This window comes from Elephas maximus, chromosome 16, assembly GCF_024166365.1.
Source record: "Elephas maximus indicus isolate mEleMax1 chromosome 16, mEleMax1 primary haplotype, whole genome shotgun sequence".
NCBI lineage: Eukaryota > Metazoa > Chordata > Mammalia > Proboscidea > Elephantidae > Elephas > Elephas maximus.
This window is the reverse complement of record NC_064834.1, coordinates 43,861,521-43,883,708: the sequence shown is the minus strand read 5'-3', so window position 1 is coordinate 43,883,708 and position 22,188 is coordinate 43,861,521. Positions and strand designations below refer to the sequence as shown.

Genomic DNA, 22,188 nt, shown 5'->3' with positions numbered 1-22,188 from the left:
AGGGTCGCCATGAATTGGAGCCAATTCATCAGGAACTAACGACAACAAATACAGGATGAAAGCCCAACCCTGAGTACAAAGGACTTTTGGGGGGGGGCAGGGGTGGCTAGGGAGAAACAGCCTACCGTTCTGGGTGATAAGGTGAACATCTGGGTAAAGCAGAACATCTAAGAATTCTCAGAGAGAAGGAAGACAAGGAATGTAGACCGGAGCAGCAATAATAATGGGAGCAGCAGTAAATGACAAGGGTCAGGATAAAAACAGTGTCTCCTAAACTTTGATGGCTTGTGGCATTAAGCTAGAACTTGTGAGACCCTTCCCTTTTGTGGTCTTCAGGAGCACTGATTGTTGCGGAGAGAGTGAGGATGTCATATGTGATGTTCCAGCCTTATAGTTAGTGAAGGGCCGGCCATAAGTGACTGTAGATTTGTTATTTTCAACCTTATTATATCTCCAAGGTTGGAAGCCTAAGAAATACATTTTGAGAGTCCAGCATATAGATAATAACCCACTTTTTTTACAGATGAGGAAATAGGCCCAGAGAAGTTAAACAACTTGTTCAAAGGCATATAGCTAGTAAACAGCAAAGCAAGGGTTTAATCTCAGTTATGACCCTTAAACAAGTGAGGGCTTTCTATGGGTCCACAGAGCCTTGCCATTGGCTCATCCATGGTAATGTGCACAAGTAATGTTTTTAAACAAGAAGCCCATATCTATCACTTTACTCCCTGGGTGTGCACCCATTCCTGGGGTCTGGGATATCAAAGTGAAAAACAGAAAGTCTCCACAAAGAACAAAGTTATTTTATTAAATCTGAATGTGTAAGCAAGTATATATAGCCTACTACAATCAGACACATAAGTAAATATAGTATCTGCAAAATTATTGGCTGGTTAACACCATGTTTAAAATAAATTTTTACCACCTTTTATTTGAAAAAACATAATAATTCTCTACATGCTATTTCAAACTCCACATATTAAGAATATTTTAACTACATTTAAATTTTCTAATATTTTAAATAGTCATAGATACTTTTTTCATACAAAGGATAGAAAACAAACAAAAAAAAGCCCAAACCCATTGCTGTCGAGAGTCGGTTCCAAATCATGGTGACGTCACGTGTACAGAGTAGAAGAACACTCTATAGTGTTTTCAATGGCTGTGACCTTTAGGAAGCAGATTGCTAGGCCTGTCTTCCAAGGCCAGTGGTATCACTGGGGGGTGCAGGGGGGGAGTATGAACTGCACCAGGTGACACTGTCAGAGGGGGTGACACCAAAATGACTGTGTATAAAAATATTCTGTGGTTATAACAACAAAAACATTTTTCATAAGCCCAGCTTATGTGTATCAATATACCTACAAGGCTAAAACTCTATGCTAGTCTACTTTTTGACCTTCTAATGCACTCTGGTCAGAGCTTTCATATTATTACCCAATTACAATGACACTTAAAATCACGTCGTTTTGTCTGCACACACTACGAGCACACACTGATGTTTTCGTTGCTGCCGGTGTTTATATAGTTACTGATTTTGTCAAATTTTCTGGAGTTTTAGCTACAATATTGTGGTAATTAGTATTTGTGAACTTATATCAAGAACTTTTTTGAGAAGTAGTAATTAAAGGAAAAGAGTGATATACAGGAATTACAATTTACAAGTAACAGTACAAAAAACATTACTAAGGATTCTTTATGGTCTGGTACAGAAGGAGGTCCATGGAGGGGGTGGGGTGAGACCATGAGTTACTGCACTAGGTGTCACCAACCCTAGTGACACCACTGTCTGAGGCACCTATAGGTGAATTTGAACCTCCAACCTTTTGGTTAGTGGTCAAGTGCTTAACCATTTGCCCCACCCAAGTTCTCCTTAAAGATATGAAACAGGCCTATAATTTGTCTTTATAGAAAATTCAAGAAAAGATTATTAGGTTTATCAATTCATGGTCTAGTCCCATTGATAAAAACAAGAAAAATCAGAGTAAAATTAGAGTTATTCTGAAAAGATAGCTTGCTTTTGTTCTTACTCTTCTAATTTTGAGTAGTCTGACCAACTATGTGATCTGTAATTCAGTGGAGAATAACAACAGCCATTTTAAGTAATATTTTTAATTGAATATCTACAAAAATGATTTTACTAGTTTCCGTTGTCTTTCTTCCTCTATGAGGAAAAAACATCCCAGGTGAGATCTGCTAGCGATGCTCCTGCTGAACAAAAGGCACATGCTTCATCAGCTAATTTGCTAAGCCAAGGCATAGCATCAAGCTTTTAATCTTCCTTCAAAACCTTTTGAACAAGAGGTTATGTTAGACCTAGCAGGATATAAGATCGAATACTTATTTTCTTAGGTCGTTTCAAGTACACATTGCGGAATTCTACTTTGAAGTCATGGAACCAAACCCGTTGCCATCAAGTCAATTCTGACTCATAGCAACCCTGTAGGCCAGAGTAGAACTGCCCTAATAGGGTTTCTAAGGCTGTGATCTTTCCAGAAGCAGCCTGCCGCATCTTTCTCCCTCAGAGCAGCTGAGTGAGCACTTCCAGCATTGCTTCTGTCTGTTGAAACATCTCAGTTGGTATTCCATCAATGCTTCGAGTCTTGCTTTTCGTCAATGCCCTCAGTGCAGCTTGGACTTCTTCTTTCAGTGCCATCAGCTTTTGATCATATACTACCTCCTGAAATGTTTGAACAGAGACCAATTCTTTTTGGTACAGTGACTCTGTATTCCTTCCATCTTCTTTTGATGCTTCCTGCATCCTTCAAAATTTTGCCCATATAATACTTCAAAATTGCAACTCGAGGCTTGAATTTTTCTTCAGTTCTTTTAGCTTGAAAAATGCCGAGCATGTTCTTCCCTTTTGGTTTTCTAACCCCCAAGGTCTTTGTACATTTCATTATAATACTTTACTTTGTCTTCTCAGCAGCCCTTTGAAATCTTCTGTCATCTCTTTTACTTCATCATTTCTTCCCATCACTTTAGCTACTCTGTTCAAGAGCAAGTTTCAGAGTCTCTTCTGACATCCATTTCCGTCTTTTTTTTTTTTTTCTTTTTAATTACCTTTGGCTTTCTTCATGTATCATGTCCTTGATATCATCCCACAGCTTGTCTGGTCTTCAGTCATTAGTATTCAGTCTGTCAAATCTGTTCTTGAGATGGTCTCTAAATTCAGGTGAGACATACTCAAGGTCATATTTTGGCTCTCATGGACTTGTTCTAATTTTCTTCAGCTTCAATTTAAACTTGCAAATGAGTAATTGATGGTCTGTTCGCAGTCCACCCCTGGCCTTATTCTAACTGAGCTTCTCCATCATCTCTTTCCACAGATGTAGTCGATTTGATTCCTGTGTTTTCCATCTAGTGAGGTCCACGTGTATAGTTACTACTTATATTATTGAAAAAAAAAAGATATTTCCAGGGAATAGATCATTGGTCTTGCAAAATTCTATCATGCGATCTCCCGTATCGTTTGTCGTATTTTCCCACTACCAGCCCTCCTTCTTTCTTTCCAACGTTCACATTCCAGTCACCAGTAATTATCAATACATCTTGATTACATGTTTAATTAGTTTGAGACTGTAGAAGTTGGTAAAAATCTTCAATTTCTTCATCTTTGCATCAGTGGTTGGTGTGTTAATTTGAATAATAACCGTATTAACTGGTCTTCCTTGTAGGCATATGGATATTATCCTATCACTGACAGTGTTATATTTCAGTATAGATCTTGAAATGTTCTTTTGACTATGAATGTGACTCTGTTCCTCTTCAATTTGTCATTCCCAGCATAGTAGACCATATGATTGTCTGATTCACAATGGCCAGTACTAGTCCATTTCAGCTTAGTAATACCTACAATATCAATTTTCAAGTGTTCCATTTCATTTTTGATAGCTTCCAATTTTCCTTGATTCATACTTCATACATTCCATGTTCCAGTTATTAATGGATATTCGCAGCTGTTTCTTCTCATTTTAAGTCGTGCCACTTCAGCAGATGAAGGTCCAAAACGCGTTACTCCATCCATGTCATTAAAGTTAAGTCTGCTTTGAGGAGGCAGCTCTTCCCTGGTTGTAGCTTGAATGCCTTGCAACCTGAGGGGCTCTTCTTCTGGCACTATATCAGACATAAGGTTTTCATTGACCAATTTTTTCAGAAGTAAACTGCCAGGTCCTTCTTCCTAGTCTGTCTTAGTCTAGAAGCTCCCCTGAAACCTGTCCACCATGGGTGAGCCTGCTAGTACTTAAAATACTGATTATATAGCTTCCAGCAAGAAATTTGGAAGACAGCTGCCTGGCCAAATGACTGGAAGAGATCCATATTCATGCTCATTCCAAAGAAAGATTATCCAACAGAATGCAGAAATTACCAAACAATATAATTAATATCACATGCAGGTAAAATTATGCTGAAGATAATACAAGAATGGTTGCAGCAGTATACCGCCAGGGAGCTGCCAGAAATTCAAACCGATTCAGAAGAGGACATGGAACGAGGGATATCATTGCTGATGTCAGATGGATCTTGGCTGAAAGCAGAGAATACCAGAAAGATGTTTACCTGTGCTTTATTGACTATGCAAAGGAGTTCAACTGTGTGGATCATAACAAATTATGGATAGCATTGCGAAGAAATGGGAATTCCGGAACACTTAATTGTGTTCATGGTGAACCTGTACATAGATCAGAGGCAGTCATTCAAACAGAACAAAAGGATTCTGTGTGGTTTAAAATTAGGAAAGGTGTGCTTTACGGTTGTATTCTTTCACCATACTTATCCAATCTGTATGTGAGCAAATAATCCGAGAAGCTGGACTGTATGATGAAGAACTCTGCATTAGGATTGGAAGAAAACTCATTAACAACCTGTGATATGCATATAACACAACCTTGTTGAAAAGGACTTGAAGCACTTACTGATGAAGATCAAAGACTACAGTCTTCAGTATGGATTACACTTCAACGTAAAGAAAACAAAAATCCTTACAAGTGGACCAATAAGCAACATCATTATAAATGGAGAAAAGATTGAAGTTGTCCAGGATTTCATTTTACTTGGATCCACAATCAACACCCGTAGAAGCAGCAGCAGTCAAAAAATCAAAGGACGTATTGCATTCAGCAAATCTGCTGCAAAAGCAAAGGTGTCACTTTGAGGACTAAGGTGAACCTGACCCAAGCCATTGTATTTTCAATCACTTCATATGCATGGAAAGCTGGACAATGAATAAGGAAGACTGAAGAATTGATGCCTTTGAATTATGGCGTTGGCGAAGAATATTGAATATGCCACGGACTACCAGAAGAACAAACAAATCTGTCTTGGGAGAAGTACAGCCAGCATGCTCCTTAGAAGCGAGGATGGCGAGACTTCGTCTCAGGTGCTTTGAACATGTTACCAGGAGGGGCCAGTCCCTGGGGAAGGATATCATGCTTAATAAAGAGTCAATGAAAAAGAGGAAGACCCTCAAGGAGATTTATTGACACAGTGGCTGCAACAATGGGCTCAAACAGCAATGACTGTGAAGATGTTGCAGGACCTGACGGTGTTTCATTCTGTTGTACAGAAAGTCGCTGTGAGCCGGAACTGACTCCATGGCACCTAGAAACAACACAACACTTCTATCTGATTCCAAAATATTTTCGCCACCTCGCAAGAAAACCCTGTATTCATTAAGCAGTTTCCCTTACTCAACCGCCCCCACTGTCCCTGGCAACCACTAATTTACTTTTTGCCTCTGTGAATTCATCTATTCTGAATATTTCATATAAATGAAATAAACAATATGTGACCTTTTGTGTCTGGCTTCTTTCACTTTGTATGATGTTTTTGAGGTTCATCCACATTGTAGCATGTATCAAGACTTCATTCTTTTTTTTTAAATGGTTGCTGTACATTGGATCACTTTTATATGGCCTTTCTACCATAATCTTGTAACTCCCTCCCAAGTGTTTGGGTGAGACTATACAAATAAGGTAATTGTGGCCCTCAAGGGGGATTGGTCAGTTTTGTCATCCTGCTAGGCTTAAAATGAGCCATTCTAGAGGCAGGAAAGGATTTCACTACCACCAAGGAAGAAAAGGCAAGAGCGGAGCGCATTCTTTGGACCCAAGATCCCTTCTCTGAGAAATTATTGGAACCAAAAGACCGAGAGAGAGAGCTGTAACACTGAAGACAGTGCAAAGTGGTGGCAGAGAAACAGCGCAGGAGACAGCAGCAGGAGATGGAGCAGTGGGCTTCCAGTGCCTTCAGGCAGGAAACTTGCTGGCAGAGTAGGGTGCCTTGGGCACTTGGTAGAGCTAGAGCTGAGGGCCTTCAGGCTGAGGCTTACTATTGGAGTGGAGTGCCTCGGGGCACTTATCAACAGAGCTAAAAGAGCTTTGTAACACTTGCCCAAGCAGGGCAGAGGCCAGGGCAAGGGTCTGAGGGCCAGGGAGAGACTTGCTTTCAGCACAGCTGAGATGTCCTGATGGAAGAACTGTGTCCTGAGTATTCTTGAACCTGAATTGTAACCTGTTACTTCCCTAATAAACCCCATAACCATATTGTCTGTGAGTTCTGTGTGGCCACTGCAATGAATTACCTAACCCAGTAGTGAAGTAGAGTGCTGTGGGAGGGATGGTTGGTGTTAGAACTGGTAAAAATGGTGGAGAGAGGAGGCATGTCTGACCTCCGCCTGCTAGGAATCAGCCTTGGGCTGTTGATCTTGATTTTCCTTCCCTCTTGTGAAGTTAGAGGTCAGACTTCGCCCCCAAATCATTTTTACAATGGTTGAATAACATTCCATTGTATGTAAATACCATAATTTGTTTATCCATTCATCTACTGATGAATATTTGGGTTGTTTCCATCTTCTGGCTATTGTGAATAGTATTGCTATGCACATGTGTGTACAAGTATTTGAGTAGTTTTTAGTTCTTTTGGATATATACTTAGAAGTGGAATTGCTGCATCACTTTTTATGGTAATTTTGTTTAACTTTTTGAAGAAATGCGAGATTGTTTTCCACAGTGGCTGAACCATTTTACATTCTCATTAGCAATGTACAAATGTTCAAATTTCTCCATGTTCTTGCCAACACTTGTTATTTCCTATTTTTCTGATAGTAGCCATCCTCGTTGGGATTTTTGATTTGCATTTCCCTAACGACTAATGGGAGCCAGTGGTTATGAGCTCAGCTGCTAACCAAAAAGTTCAGCAGTTCTAATGCACCAGCCGCTCCTTGGAAATCCTATGGGGCAGCTCCACTCTGTTGTATAGGGTTGCTGAGTCGGAATTGACTCCGCACAACAGGTTTTTTAATGACTAATGATGTTGAGCACCTTCTCATGTATTTGGTGGTCATTTGTATCTCTTCTCTGGTGAAATTCCTTTGCCCATTTTTAAAATTGGATTGTTTTTGTTGAGTTGTAAGAGTTCCTTATATATTCTGGGTACTCTTATAAAGTATATGATTTGCAAATATTTTCTTCCATTCTGTAGGTTGTCTGTCACTTAATGACTTTGATGCACAAGTTTTTAATTCCGATGTTCAGTTCATCTACTTTTCGTTAGTTTTGGCTCTTACTTAGGTCATTGATCTATTTTGAATTAACTTTTGTATATCATATAGATACCCACTTGTGCCAGCACCATTTGTTGGATATACTACCACACCCCGAGCCCCCACTGGAGATTGTTTCAGCACCCTTTTCAAAGATCAATTGGCCTCTAGAAGGACCTGGAGGTCACGGTCCGCAGACCTTCTGTTAGCCCAAGACAGGAACCATTCCCAAAGCCAATTCCTCAGACAGGGATTGGACTGGACTGGTGGCATAGTGGTTAACTGGTATGGCTGCGAACCAAAGGTTCGGCAGTTCAAATCTGCCAGGCGCTCCTTGGGAACTCTACGGGGCAGTTCTACTCTGTCCTATAGGGTCGCTATGAGTCGGAATTGACTCGACAGCACTGGGTTTGGTTTTGTTTTTATGGGATAGAAAATGGTACTGGTGAAGAGTGAGCTTCTTGGATCAAGTAGACACATGAGACTATGTGGGCAGCTCCCATCTGGAGGGGAGATGAGAGGGCAGAGGGGATCAGAAGCTAGCTGAATGGACACGAAAATAGAGAGTGGAGGAAAGTGCTGTCTCAACAGGGGGAGAGCAACTAGGAGTATATAGCAAGGTGTATATAAATTTTTGTATGAGACCAACTTGATTTGTAAACTTTCACTTAAAGCACAATAAAAATTTAAAAAAGATCAGTTGGCCACAGATGTATGAGTTTATTTCTGGACTCCCAGTTCCATTTCCTTGGTCTATATGTCTATCCTTATGCCAGTACCACAATGATTTAATTACTGTAGATTTTTAGTAATGGGGCAGTGGTGGTTCAGTGGTAAAATTCTTGCCTTCTATGCAGGAGACCCCGGTTTGACTTCTGGCCAATACATCTCATGCACAGACACCTTGTATGTGGCCGAACAGGTTTCAGTAAAGCTTCCATACCAAGACAGACTAGGAAGAAAGGCCTGGTGGTCTATTTCCTAAAATCAACCAGTGAAAACCCTATGGATCACAATGGTCCAGTCTCATTGTGCATGGGGCTGCCATGAGTTGGGGGCCAACTTGACAGCAGTTGACAAGCTTTGTAGTAAATTTTGAAATTGGGAAGTGAATCCTCAACTTTGTGTTTTCAAATTTGCTTTGGTTAATCCAAACAAACAAACAAACCTGTTGCCAACTCATAGCTATAGGACAGAGTAGAACTACCCCATAGTGTTTCCAGGGAGCAGCTGGTAGATTTGAACCTTTTGGTTAGGAGTCGAGCTCTTAAGCACTCAGGGCCCCTTAAAATCCATATGAATTTGAGGATCAACTTTTCCATTTTTGCAAAAAAGGCTCTTAGAATTTTGATAGGGATTGCACAGACCTTAGAATGTTCTGGTCTTTTTCTGAGCATGCATGTGGCTTTCTAAATTCCCTGGTATATCTGGGCACTTTTGAATGCCATAGTTTCCCTAAGGAACTATCTCTTCAGGGTCCCCCCCTAGGCTTTTGGGGCTCTAGTGTTTGCCTCAAATTTAAGTTTGCCTCAGTTTGCTCTAGTGTTTTCAAGAAGGAATGCTCCCTGCTTTTCCACCCTGAGTGAGCTCTAAATTAGGCAAAACAAAGGCAAGTGTGCCTTGCATCAGTCCTTTAGGTCACCCCCCCCAGACCAGACGGGCTAGAACAGACAAACCCAATTCTTTAATTAGGTATGTTCTGCTTCCTCTGGAACCACGGACCAAGGTCCCACACTAGGATGTAGGCTACTGTTGTCCATACTGGCAATGAGCTGGGGAGCGGGGTGAAGCAAGGGAAAGAAAAATATAGCAGAACTTTCCTACCATTTTTAGGAATGGTTCAACATTCACTTGGTTCTTGTAAACCTTTGGTCATTTTCAAGTTCTCAGAAAGTTGATCTTGACAGTTTTTGTTTGATGTTTCCATGTTTCTGTGGAGGGATGGGCCCTTGGAGCTATCTACTCCATTTTCCACTGATAATCACTCTTGGTTATTATTATTTTATTGCGCTCTAAGTGAAAGTTTACAAATCACGTCAGTCTCTCATACAGAAATTTGTACCCACCTTGCTATGTACTCCTAGCTGCTCTCCCCCTAATGAGGCAGCACACTTCTCCTCTCCACTATATTCTCCATGTTCATTCAACCAGCTCCTCTCCCCCTCTGCCTTCTCATCTTGCCTCCAGACAGGAGCTGCCCACATAGTCTCATGTGTCTACTTAAGCCAAGAAGCTCACTCCTCACCAGTATCATTTTCTGTCTTATAGTCCAATTCTTGGTTATTTTTTGAGTGCTATTAAAAAAAAAAAAATTTTTTTTTTTTTTATATTGTATGTGAACATTTGTAGAGCTAATTTAAGGCTCCGATATTAAATTCCTCATTAAAGGATTTATTTTTCCTTCTGTCCCCAAGCAGTTAAACTAGTTTCATAAGCACTCCCAAATTTCCTTAATACACTCAGGGAATGAGATGATTTGAAACTAGACTTACAGACCCTGTGGGGGCTGGACTATTTTTCATTCTTCTTATGCCTACATATAGCCTTTTGGAGTCCAGCTGAAAGCCTAGGACTTTTACCAGGGCCCTTCCTCCTTGATGATACCTGTGTACAAATTTACTTTAGAAATTTTAATGCATTTTGCTTAATGCTATAAATGTACCCATTGCCAGATAAGAAGTATGGAGCAAGCAAGTTAATGTATAAACCAAATTTATTAATCACGGATTTATTGAGGGTGGTTTATTTTATTAGATATTATTCATAGCATAGAAGGCATTGGTGGTTCAGTAATAGAATTCTCACCTTCCATGTGGGAGACCCAGGTTCGATTCCCGGCCAATGTACTTCAAGCACAGCTGCCATCCGTCAATGAAGACTTGAGTGCCGCTGTGATGCTGAACAGGTTTCAGTGGAATTTCTAGACTAAGATGGACTAGGAAGAATGGCCTAGCGATCTACTTCCAAAAATCAGCCAGTGAAAACCCTAAAGATCACAACAGTTCAATACCCAGCCCATCAGGAAAATGGCACAGGACTGGGGCACTGTTTCATTCCTTCGTGCATGGGGTAGCCTTGAGTTAGTGGCCAACTCGACAGCAGCTAACAACAACATCCATAGCTTCTGTTGACATCTGATTTTGCAGAGAAATTATATCTGTTATTTTTATTAAAATGGTTAACACTTCTGCAAGGATAATTTAGATCCTCAAAGTGGCACATTTTCTAATTTTCCTGTAGGGTTTGGCTTTCTTAACTATCAAAGTCAAGTCTCTAAATTTATAGTTAAACTCAATGTGGGCACAAAATTTATTCTTCCCTCATATTCCTTTTAAGTACTGTGGTTTTTCATGCTTAAACATCTCAACCTCCAGAAATTTGGCTGTCAGATCAAAAATGTCAGGGCCCTTGTAGGGTTAAGATTTCAATAGAGAAAAATATGTACATACATATTTTATTATATACAAACAACAACAAAAATTTTATCAGGTAAATAAAAGAATATAAATTATAGTCATAATTATTAGTTTCAAAAAGCCTTTAAATAATTATGACCTTCTCCAAAAGATATAGGCCTTACAGTGGGGCCACACAGCCATTAATCAGAATTCTAGGGAGTACTCCCACAACAGCAATCTATATTCTGGAAAAGTTAACTTTATGTGAACTCCGTTGGAGTAATGGCTTAGGCCTCATAAAAGGATGAAAGGCTTTCATATCTAGGGGGAAACAAACTAAAAATGTAAGGGAAGAATATTTCCAGGATATGTTTATTGTTGACAGTGATGTTAGAGCTAACCACTGAAAAGATTTTTAGGTAAAATTCTGGCTGTTTTACAATAAGAACACATACATTCTTGTAGCTTTACAAATGGTTTGGTGACAACATGGGAGAAAGTGGGCTGACAAGAAGTCAGAATAGGAAAGTCAGTCTAGCAAAGGAAGCAAGCATATACAGACATAATTCAATCATAACAAGGAAAGAAAGGAGATGGTCTTTCCAAGGCCAAGTGTTGGAGATATTTACCTATATAAGTTCAAGTTTAGAAGAAGAGTACAGCTTAGCTTCTGTATATTTGCTATTTAACAATACCCAAGAAAAATATTTTTTTCATTTGTTATGAAAGGGCTATTTTATATCAAAAGCAAGTTTAGAAGAAGAGTACAGCTTAGCTTCTGTATATTTGCTATTTAACAATACCCAAGAAAAATATTTTTTTCATTTGTTATGAAAGGGCTATTTTATATCAAAAGCTAGAAATGCATATTCATTCAATGCAAATCCAAAATGAAACCCAAAGTAATACACAGTGAACTACAGAGATAACAGAAAAATGGGTAGATATATTAATTTCAACTAAATTTACAGTATTGCCTCGATAACTTCTATTCTTAATATATACACAAGGCGCAAGTTCTGGGGTTACAGGTTTCATCTTTCATTTTTCTTAAAAATAAAATTCCCAATTTTCAGGTTAACTAAAGATTTATCTGGGCTCGTAGAGGCAGTCTGCTCTTTGTAAGAGAGTGCTCTGTAGTTTCTTCCACTTTAGACCGCTCCACTGGGTTAATGCCTCTGTTTTCTTTGTCTCTTCCATGTGGTTTTTTATGCTGTGGATTTAAGGGGAGAAATTAAGTCACTATAAAGTAACACTTGATACACATTAGCTATAGCCTATTTTCAAAGTTCTCAGGGTTATAAGCAAGAAGTTTAAGTGTGGAAAACAAGAAAAAGCTCGACAAAGAGTTGAGCCAACAATTTGTTTGACAAGTAGAAGCAAATGCCTTCTTCATTTAACACAAATGAAAGGAGCTGGGTGAAAGAAATATTAATTTTCTGCATTCTTTTCAAGGCATAATTACAGATTTTACTCTAGGCCAGTGGTTTTCAACAGGAAGTGAGTGTACCCTCCAGGCAATATCTGGAGATATTTTTGGTTGCCACAACTAAGAGGTGTTACTGGCTTCTAGCGGTAGACACCAGGGATCCTGCTAAACATCATATAATGCATAGGGTGGTCCCCCGCAACAAAGAATTATCTGGCTCAAAATGTCAATAGTACCACTGTTGAGAAACTCCATTCTAGGGAAAAAAAAGATTATCATGAAAAAAGGCAATTCTATTTTAAGGAGAGACTCTGGTATTTGGGCTACCCTTAAGGTAACTTTTGTTTATGCTTATTTCATACATCTCATTTGGAAGCTTTATTTCATTGGAATCCTCCTATTTGCTCATAGAGAGCTTTGTGAGACTGGTGACATTAATGTCCTATGTAAGGAAATCTTTACTTCGCAGAAACTGTCCAGGCTCGTGTCCACAAAATAGAAGAACAGATGCTGTGCAGATTATAGTGCAATGCTCCCACCAGTGTTAGAAAGGGAGTAGAGCCCAGGACTTAGCTGCATAGGATCAGGGCAGGCAGAGAGCTCAGGGAACATGAGGCAATAATTAAAAGGGAAGAGCCTCAGACAGGACAAATCACTAGTATAACATGAGAGCCCTTTGGTCTCTAAATATTTTAAGTCCCCAGCCTTTAAAGTCTGATTAGGGGCAGAGATAGGCTTTAACTTCCATGTCAAATGTGCAGGGAAGAAAGAAGTGACACCTCTCAGTATCCATTCTCAATATATAGGAGACAAAAGGGAGATAAATGTAATAGCTAAAGATTACCAGATGAAGGTAGACATTTAAGTCAAATTTTGCTTTTGTTTATCTGATAGAAAACCCTTTATCACTATCAAGATTTTTTATAAATAATTTAAATTGGAAAAGTTATCAAGTTACCCCAAAGGAATGAATTTTCTTTGTTGTTCCACCAGATTGTTTAACTAAGAAATGGGTTTTATATTAAAAAGAAAATGACTGACTTAAGTCAAATGTGGAAGGGTTATCTGACATGACATAATCAGGTACCTGGAAAAATGGAACCCCACCACCTGAGGAACAATTGACACCAGCATCTACAGGTGGATCTTGGCTTAGAGGTTCTTCAACAGCAACAGTGTGCCCCAGGACTGCTTTTTCTTCACCCAAGTCCTAAAATAAGAAGCTGGATGAGTAGCTAAATCCGGGGGCTTAAAAATCTTCACAAAAGTAAAGGCAGTTTTCTTCTACGAATATAACACAATGCCCATGGTTAAACCTCAACAAAATTGGTAGTAAATCTACAAAGTAATTGTAATAATCTCTAATGTTTTCATATACAGTAGAAATGCCTGTACTAAAATGCTACAGGTGATAATTTCAGAATATTGAGATTATATTTTTTACTTTTCCTAACTTTTCTGTTACACTTTAGTTAAGAGCACTGATTATGAAGCTTGGTTATCTAGGTTCTAATTAGAATTCAATCCTGGTGGCCTGAGAAAGCTAATTCTTAGTTTCCTCTTTTATAAAATGAGGCTAGTACTAATATCTACGTCATAGGGTTATCAACAGAATTGAGTTCATGTATATATAAAGTGCTTAGAACAGTGTCCAGCACGTAATAAGAACACTATACATGTTGGCTATGGTTATGTATTCAATTAATAATTTTAAAAATGACAAGATTAAAATAAATAGGCTTAAGGGCCAGGTAACTGTTGTTAATGAGAGGAAGGTAGGATTGAAAGGGCAGAGACTAAAATTCTTCACATGAACTTGGTCATATCAGGAGTTTATGGGAGAGTTCTAAAATTACAATGCTTTAAATTTACCTGATTGGTCTCCTCTCTGTTGTTTTCTGAATAGTTTAGCATCATTAAAAGCTCAGGCTGTTTCCTTTTTAACTGATCAATGAGCTGTTCACGCGGTTCTGTTCTCACCAGTGTTGATGGGTATAAATAATTCTTCCTCTGTGGTGTCATACCTTTAGTGGACATTATATAAGAGGGAAAAATTGAAGTTTGGGCTATAAATAAGATGTTTTTTTAAATATGCTAAAACTTATACTTCCAAATGAGTCTTCCAAAAATACAACCACTGCCATACATGAGAATCAGTCTTGTTACCTGTTAGGCATATATGGTTTGCAACTAATACTATTTAACTTGACAACTGATCTTAAATAGACAACTATTTTCAATATTCAACCTACCCCCCCAAACATGAAATTTGCCATTTCTAAGGCTATACAGGGAAACCCTCGTGGCGTAGTGGTTAAGTGCTACTGCTGCTAACCAAAAGGTCGACAGTTCGATTCCACCAGGCGCTCCTTGGAAACTCTATGGGGCAATTCTTCTCTGTCCTATAGAGTCACTATATAATTTTTGGGGGGTTTTTTGAAGGCTATACAAAAGATGTGTTGTAGGCTCTAAAAGAGTCACAGAAGTATTCTGAAACACTTGTTGGGATAAGTGTACACTCTTCCCAACATGATTACTTTGAAAGGGGTAATCATTTCACTATAAATTAGGTGTAGTAACTAAGAATTAACCAGTTACATTTCTTTATAATGAGAGCTCATATTCTGATCATTTACAAGGGCACTTGCTTTTCCCCATAACAGTTAAATTTCCTAATCTCATTGAAAAGTGACCAATAAATCATACAGTTCTCTTGGGGAAAAAAATGAACCAATATCCTTTGTACCATCTTCCTTTTATAATTTCTTTCTTTTTACATCAAACAGCTTTGAGGAACATTTAACCAAAAAATCTGTTGTTGTCAAGTGGATTCCAACTCACGGCAACACTACAGGACACAGCAGAGCTGCCCCATAGGGTTTCCAAGGCTATAATCTTTACGGAAGCAGATTGCCACATCTTTCCCCTTGCAAAGAGGCTGGTGGGTTCAAACTGTCAACCTTTGGGTTAGCAGCCAAGTGCTTAACCACAGTGTCACCAGGGCTCCTTGAGGTATAATTTACATACCACAAAATTCACTAGTAATTTTAAGAGTATAATTCAATGATTTTTAGTAAATTTACAGTGTGTGCAATCATCGCCACAATCTAATACCAAAATAATCCAGTTATTCATCCTGTGTAAAACAGCTTGTTATACTTTCTTCTACGAAGGTTTCCCTGAAGCATTACAGCTTACACTGATCTCTGCCATCTCTGATCACCCAAAACAGTGATTCCCAAATGTTAGTCAAATGTCAATCTAAGAGTCTATGACAATATGAGACGGACAAATAACAAACGGCATAATGTGCTGAGCTTTATTCATGTCCCTCCAACATTTTTAGTGTTAAAATGTCCTTTTTCTTTTACAAACGGTGCTAGGAAGATGGTTGTTTTTTTTTTAATTTGTTTTTAAAATATTCTCTCTTAACGTCTCCACAAATGTCTCTGTGAAATTTTACTAAATTGTAATGCCCAAATTTCTAGGAGAACGTATCACCTCTATCATCTACCAGTTCATTAAAACCATTTTGGGGTTCCAATTGGTCTATATTTGAGTTAATTATAGTGAGGTAGTAAATTCCTTCAAAGAAATGGCAGGTCCTAGTTTTTCTGAACATCTGCCACTGTACAGGGTTGAAATCAACTTTTAGAAATTTTAACAATTTTATTTTAAAGTACCTGTTGGGATATCCAGTTTCAGATCCTGTTGCAGAAAGCAATTAAGCTTAGTCGAACCAATTTTTATCGTTTCATTAAGTTCTAGACTTTGTGACATCAATAGCTCTTCATCAATAGTTATTTGATCAAGGAAAGTGTTACACTGGTTCTCATTAGCTGCTTTATGGCCACTTAATTTTTCAGTAATCTCTGAACTTGAAGCCTCACAACCTTGGCTTACAACCTGTAAATGATACAAATGAGCCTTTAGTAATTTCATTATTAAAGTTAAAGTTGGCAGTACTTTATTCAATACATCATTTTCTCTTACCTTGAAATTTTCCATAATAACGTTTTTGTTTAAACACACACACACAAAAAAAAAAAGTGACAGAAAATTATTTGCATTCATTACTCAGCTTCAACAATTGTATCAACACATAGGGTATAGTTGAAACAAGATTGGCCACTTACTCCTCCTCCCATTCAGGATTATTTTGAAGCAAATCCTGTATCATTTCATCGATTTACTTCAGCATATATTGCTGAGAGATAAGAGCTTTTTAAAATTAAATATAACCACAAGACCACTATCATACACCTAAAAAAATGAACAATGATTCTTTTCATTTCAAATATCTAGTCAGTGTTCAGATTTGACCAGTTTTCACAAGTGTTTTTCACAATTGGTTTGTTTGAATCAGAATTCTTCATTAGATTTGGATGATATGTCTTAAGTGAAGGACTATTATAATTTATCACCCAAACTGAGACATTTTTGAGAGTGAGAGTGGCCATTCTTAATAATTACTCCCAAGGAAACTGGTGTAAATAAAGACCGTCCCGGGTAAACGAGGACTTAAGGTTCTCTTAGTCTGAAGTCTCTTTTGATGTATAGGTTACCCCTCCTTTTTTTTTTTTTTTCTTGAAAAAAAGTTTTCTGGTTGAAGAAACCATATCTTTTGCTCTGTTGAATCTCTCAGATTCTGGATTTGGCTGACTGTATCTCCGAGATATACTTTCCTATGTTCATCTGTCCTCTGATTTTCCATAAACTAGTTGGATCCAGAGGCTTGGTCTACTTCAGGTTCAATTTTTTGGCAAGAATTCTTCATAGGAAGTGCTAAAAGCACTTAATGCCTGATTGTGTTTCTCATGTTCAAAGATTATCGGTGGGTTCAGGTGTGGTCAGCCTATTAATTTTAAAGTTCTCCACCAGCTATTGATCAAATGGTTTTAATACTCATTAATGTTCATGGGGGTTGTTTCATTACGAGTTGCAAAATGGTGATATTCTATCACTTCTTCAGCATTTTACTACCTTGGATTTGTCTATGAAATACTTTTCCTTATCATTTACCCTGCTAAACCAAGATAGAATTTTTTCTGGAAAGACAGGTGGATGCTCAATTGTTTCCCTTTATTCACCAGTTTTAGGAATAATGCATTGCTTCCCTAGTATGCTCAAAAAGAGACCTATGAGGTTTTTAATGAATACATGAGTTTTAACATATTTCATGTGTACTAATCTATTATAACCATTATTCTTTCTGATGTTCAAACCATACCATCATGCCTTTAGATTGGCTCCTAAGTCAACCTGATACAACTTCAGTAATGTTTAATTGCTTCCTTATTTTCTGGTATGACAAGCTGTCTAGGCTCACCTTGTACATTTCCTGCCTCATGCCTGAAATCAGCCGTTTCCCTGTGAACCCTGGTTCATTTTAGTGAAAACAGTTTAAATAGCTTAAAATACTTAATTGTTTGTACCTAATTCTTGAGAATGTTAGTAAAATCCTTTTATTGCACAGAAGGAAAAATTAAGCCACAAAGGGCTCATGCAAGTGTTAAGTTCAAGCAAACCCACAAACGTATCAAGTATCCTTTGAGCAACCAGAACAATATCCTAAATACTTAAAGCAATAATGGGTTTGAATGTACTTGGAGAAGAGTAAAAAACATATATAAGTGAAAGGTATTATATGTCAAAAGACAGGGTGCCCTTCCCTGAAGGAACTAACAAGTCAAAAACCACAGGACAGAAATCACACAAATGTTAAATTAACTTCTAGAACTAGGAGACATACACCAAAGCATGAAACAAGATCCCACATAAGCATACCAAGTATTACACTTAAAAGTTTAAGCCATTCATTATATTTTAAAATCTAATTTGTTTTGAAGCTAGTTCTTAGCCAAACATATTTAATTTCCTAATTATCACTGTTCTCCCCAAAGTAGGTTCCAGTTACAAAGTTATTACCTCCAATAAGCTCTGAAGTTCCTCTTGCCTTTTATTTAAGCAAGATACCCACTGCTCGGAAAAACAAAGTGTGCTTATGTTCAGGGCCTCACACCTTTGTTCAGTCTCTTGAGATATTATTTCAAGGTCGCTATTGAGTTTATCACAGTGCTTCACAGACTCTTCCACCAATTTTGTACCTTCTTGGTTAAAACACTTCAGTTCTTGTGACAAGCCATCAGAATCAGCACAAAATTTTGTGCTGTGGGAAGTTGTTTTATTGATCAGATCCTTAGATTTCCTATAAGAAAAGAAAATGTTATTGTTGAAATGGGAAACTAAGATTCAAAAGATACATAACCTGCCCCAGATCACACAGCTCTTATGTGGCAGATTTGAACTCAGGCAGTCTGGCTTCAGAGCCCCTGCTCTCAATTAGTCTTCTATATGAAGAGTGGATGCTTTTGCCAGTGTCTGTTCACAAAAAGTTGATATATACCTGCACTTAAATGACCTTTGAAAATGTCTTTTTTCATAAAATCTTTCCCAGCCCTCCTCCAGGTGTAATGCTTTTCTTTGTACCTCCTATTGTATGTAACTCTACAGATATTAAAATGAAATCTATCTACTTGTTTTAGTCCCCCTATTAGATTAAGTTACTTACGGACAAGGGCAGGAACTTACTCATTCCAGCATCTCCTACAGTGCTCAGTTCACAACTGGGCTGTGGTTGTATCAGAAGCGTTGCCATTCCCAGGTCCCTTTGAGGTTCAGCCTACTCAGCATTTTCAGTTTACTTCCTATTCCCCTATGAGTCAGAATTGACTCGACAGCACTGGATTTGGTTTTTTGGGTTTTCCTATTCCCCTATGCAAGGCTTTGCTCTCCTTTCCTACCCACAGGTCCAACAGCTCTTCTGGATTTATTAGAGCTACCCATAACACACAGATACCTAGAGAGCACTTTTTCAAGATGGGAGAATAGTGAGTGACTATGTGCAGAATGAATATGGCATCTAGCAAGTGTGTATAGGAACATGCCTTCTTACTCAGGCATCCCAGGTGTGGTTAGAGTCACACTCATGAACATATTAGCAAACTCTTTCATATGCACATCATGGTGGTTTCAGAGAGTCAATCCAAAGCAATCCACTACAAGCCCACATGTGCTTCCAATTCTAGTAGTTTAAGAAAGTAAAGGGACTTAGTCTTAAAATGTATGCCTATGAAGTACAACACAAATTCTTTAGTAAGTTTTAGTGGCAATGTCTAAATAGCTCAAAAGATTAATACTCCACCACCACCACTCCTGTGAAAGGATGTCCTAGTGATCAACAAGATGGGCTTGATATTTTTTTACATTTCAAAACAAAACATTACCAGACTCTGTAAAAAGAGACGGAATTCTTAATACCTGGGCTTATAAGTGCTAGGAAATAATGAAAACACTTCCTCATTGTTAAAATTGATCACAGAATGCTTATAAAATATATAAAAAAAAAATACGTGGGATCAAATCCCTGACTATCTTTGGTCAACTTTTAAAAGTATCTATTACAAAGCGCCTGGGGGTGGAGGGGATCCAAACTATTTTTTTACATATTACGGGTGACTATTACACTCAGGACATTTGAGTACTCCCTTCTATAAACTGTAGGAGCCCTGGTGGCACAGTGGTTAAGAGCTCAGCTGCTAACCAAAAGGTCGGCAGTTCAACTTCACCAGCCGCTTTTTGGAAACTCTCTGGGTTTTTGTTTGTTTGTTTTGTTTTCTATAAACTGTAAGCTTTGAAATAATATCTCTTCCTAATTCATAAGAAAATACTATTTGTCTCTAACATTAGACAAAAGAGGCTCTAAAAGTTACTCTGAAATGCTATTGATGGTCAAAAATCACAGCAACTAGGGGTACTCAAGCTTAGAACTTTACACCTATTCGAAGGGCCTCTATGTCAGTGATTTTTCAACCTTAGGTCATTTTGCCTATTTGGCAATGTCTGGGCACATTTGGCAATGTCTGGAGATGTTCTGGTTGTCACAATTTGGGGGTGTTACTGGCATCAAGGAGGTAGACCAGGGATGCTGCTCAACATCTTACACTGCACAGGACAGCCCCTACAACAAAGAATTATCCAGCCCAAAATGGCAAGAGGTTAAGAAACCCTGTTCTAGGTAATAATCCCACAAAACCAAACCTGTTGCCATCAAGCTAATTCCAACTCATAGCAACCCTGTAGGACAGAGCAGAACTGCCCCATAGGGTTTCTAAGGAGTGGCTGGAGGATTCAAACTGCCAACCTCTTGGTTAGCACCTAAACTCTTAACCACTATGCCACCAGGGCTCCAATAACACCACGGAAAGCTGTGAAACCAAAACAAGGCTTCTAACCTGTTCTTCATGTTCAAACCCCTGCTGATAATTTGCACTTCTAACTAGTTCCCAGGTGATACTAATGCTGCTGGTTAGGGACCAATTCTAGTACAGCAGTGGTCCTCAAAATTTGTTATACATTAAGAATCACCTGGGAATCTTGTTAAACTGTAGATTCTCATTCAGTATATCTAGGGGTGGAAATGCAAATTCTCAGCAGGGATTCGAAGCCCTGAACCAAACAGAGAAGAACTAAAGTTTATGCTTTTTTCCTTGCCACTCCTTAAGAGCAAGAGACTTAGCTCACAACCTGTTGAAATGCCCTAAAATAGTTGTATACATATTGTAAGGGAAATAAAGCCAATCTGTCTCTTGTCAGACCTGCAAAGATACTTACTATGGTTCTCAAAACTTTAACATGCACCAAAAACACTTGGAGTGCTTGCTAGGCAAAACTCCAGAGTTTCTGATTCAGGTCCAGGGTGAGTTCCCCAAATATACGTGTCTAAAAGTTCCCCGTAATGCTGGTGCTGCGGCTCCAGGTACCATACTTTGAAAACTACTGACCTATAGCACGTCAACATGTTAGTAGGTTCTCAAAATAGTTGTTGAAAAATAAATAAACTTACCCACTCAATTTTTTAGACCTCCACTTTTGATTCTGTACTTTTCTGGAAAATTCCTCACATTCTCTCTCCAAAGGCATTACCTCACCCAACAACAAAATCCAATTCACAATTCTCTAGTAGTGAATCAATAAGGACATATAATAATCAAATACAACAAATATGACCAGCTTCTAATGTAATTTAAAAGCATGTAACCTAATGAAATCTTTGCTCTCCTTTAGATATGGAGGAAGAATGGAAAAATAAATGTATCTTTGTGAAAACAGCAGAATTTTATGAAGTATACTAAAAATAGGTACAAAATAACCCCCATAATACTATAAAAAAATCTGTAACAACAGGAACTGAATTTTAATGGGCTAATAGGTACTGCCCAGGGAGAAGGCACTCTGATTATAGAAACCAATGCAAGCTAAGACAAATGTTCCTAGAATGGAGAAACATACAACAGCTGACAGAAATAGCCTTTTCAACTGGTATATGTTCTATATGATATTAACAGGTCTTCTTTAAAAGCTGGATATTCTTCTTGGGTTTATCTGCAGTCAGCGTCAGTTCATAAATTAAGGATGTGTGAGCAAACAAATAACTGTTTAATATAAGCTATTTATTTCTGAAGGGTGTTCCAGATTACCCCATTATTTTTCTGAAAAAGGAGATCCTCAGTATATTCTTCCTCCAAGGACTTATTAAGCCAACCAGTTGAAATGGAGAAAGAGCTTAAATGAATGAGCACTAAAAGTTAAAAATTTATAGGCATAGCTAAAAAAACTGACCAGTGTATTATCTCATACACTCAAAGCTTATTGTGTGGGAAAACAAAAGGTTAAGTATATGTACACACTGAAGTTGGAAAAGAAAAAACAAGTTGATCCCATCCGCATCATTCTAAGATGGCTCCCAAGACTTCCAG

The 22,188-nt window shown here is 38.2% G+C and overlaps 1 protein-coding gene across 3 annotated transcripts in view; it reads right to left on the bottom strand.

Moving 5' to 3' along the window:
* Positions 1-11,854: 11,854 nt before the first annotated feature.
* Positions 11,855-22,188, bottom strand: part of KIF11 (kinesin family member 11) — a 50,785-nt gene continuing 40,451 nt past the window's right edge. For all 3 annotated transcript variants that reach the window (XM_049855579.1, XM_049855580.1, XM_049855581.1), the window contains 5 exons: positions 18,299-18,578; positions 16,054-16,276; positions 14,243-14,394; positions 13,458-13,580; positions 11,855-12,154 (listed from right to left, as the gene is read on the bottom strand). In XM_049855579.1, coding sequence (XP_049711536.1) covers positions 12,023-12,154; positions 13,458-13,580; positions 14,243-14,394; positions 16,054-16,276; positions 18,299-18,578 — 910 coding nt within the window. In that variant the 3' untranslated portion in view covers positions 11,855-12,022. The remainder of the gene's footprint in view (positions 12,155-13,457; positions 13,581-14,242; positions 14,395-16,053; positions 16,277-18,298; positions 18,579-22,188) is intronic.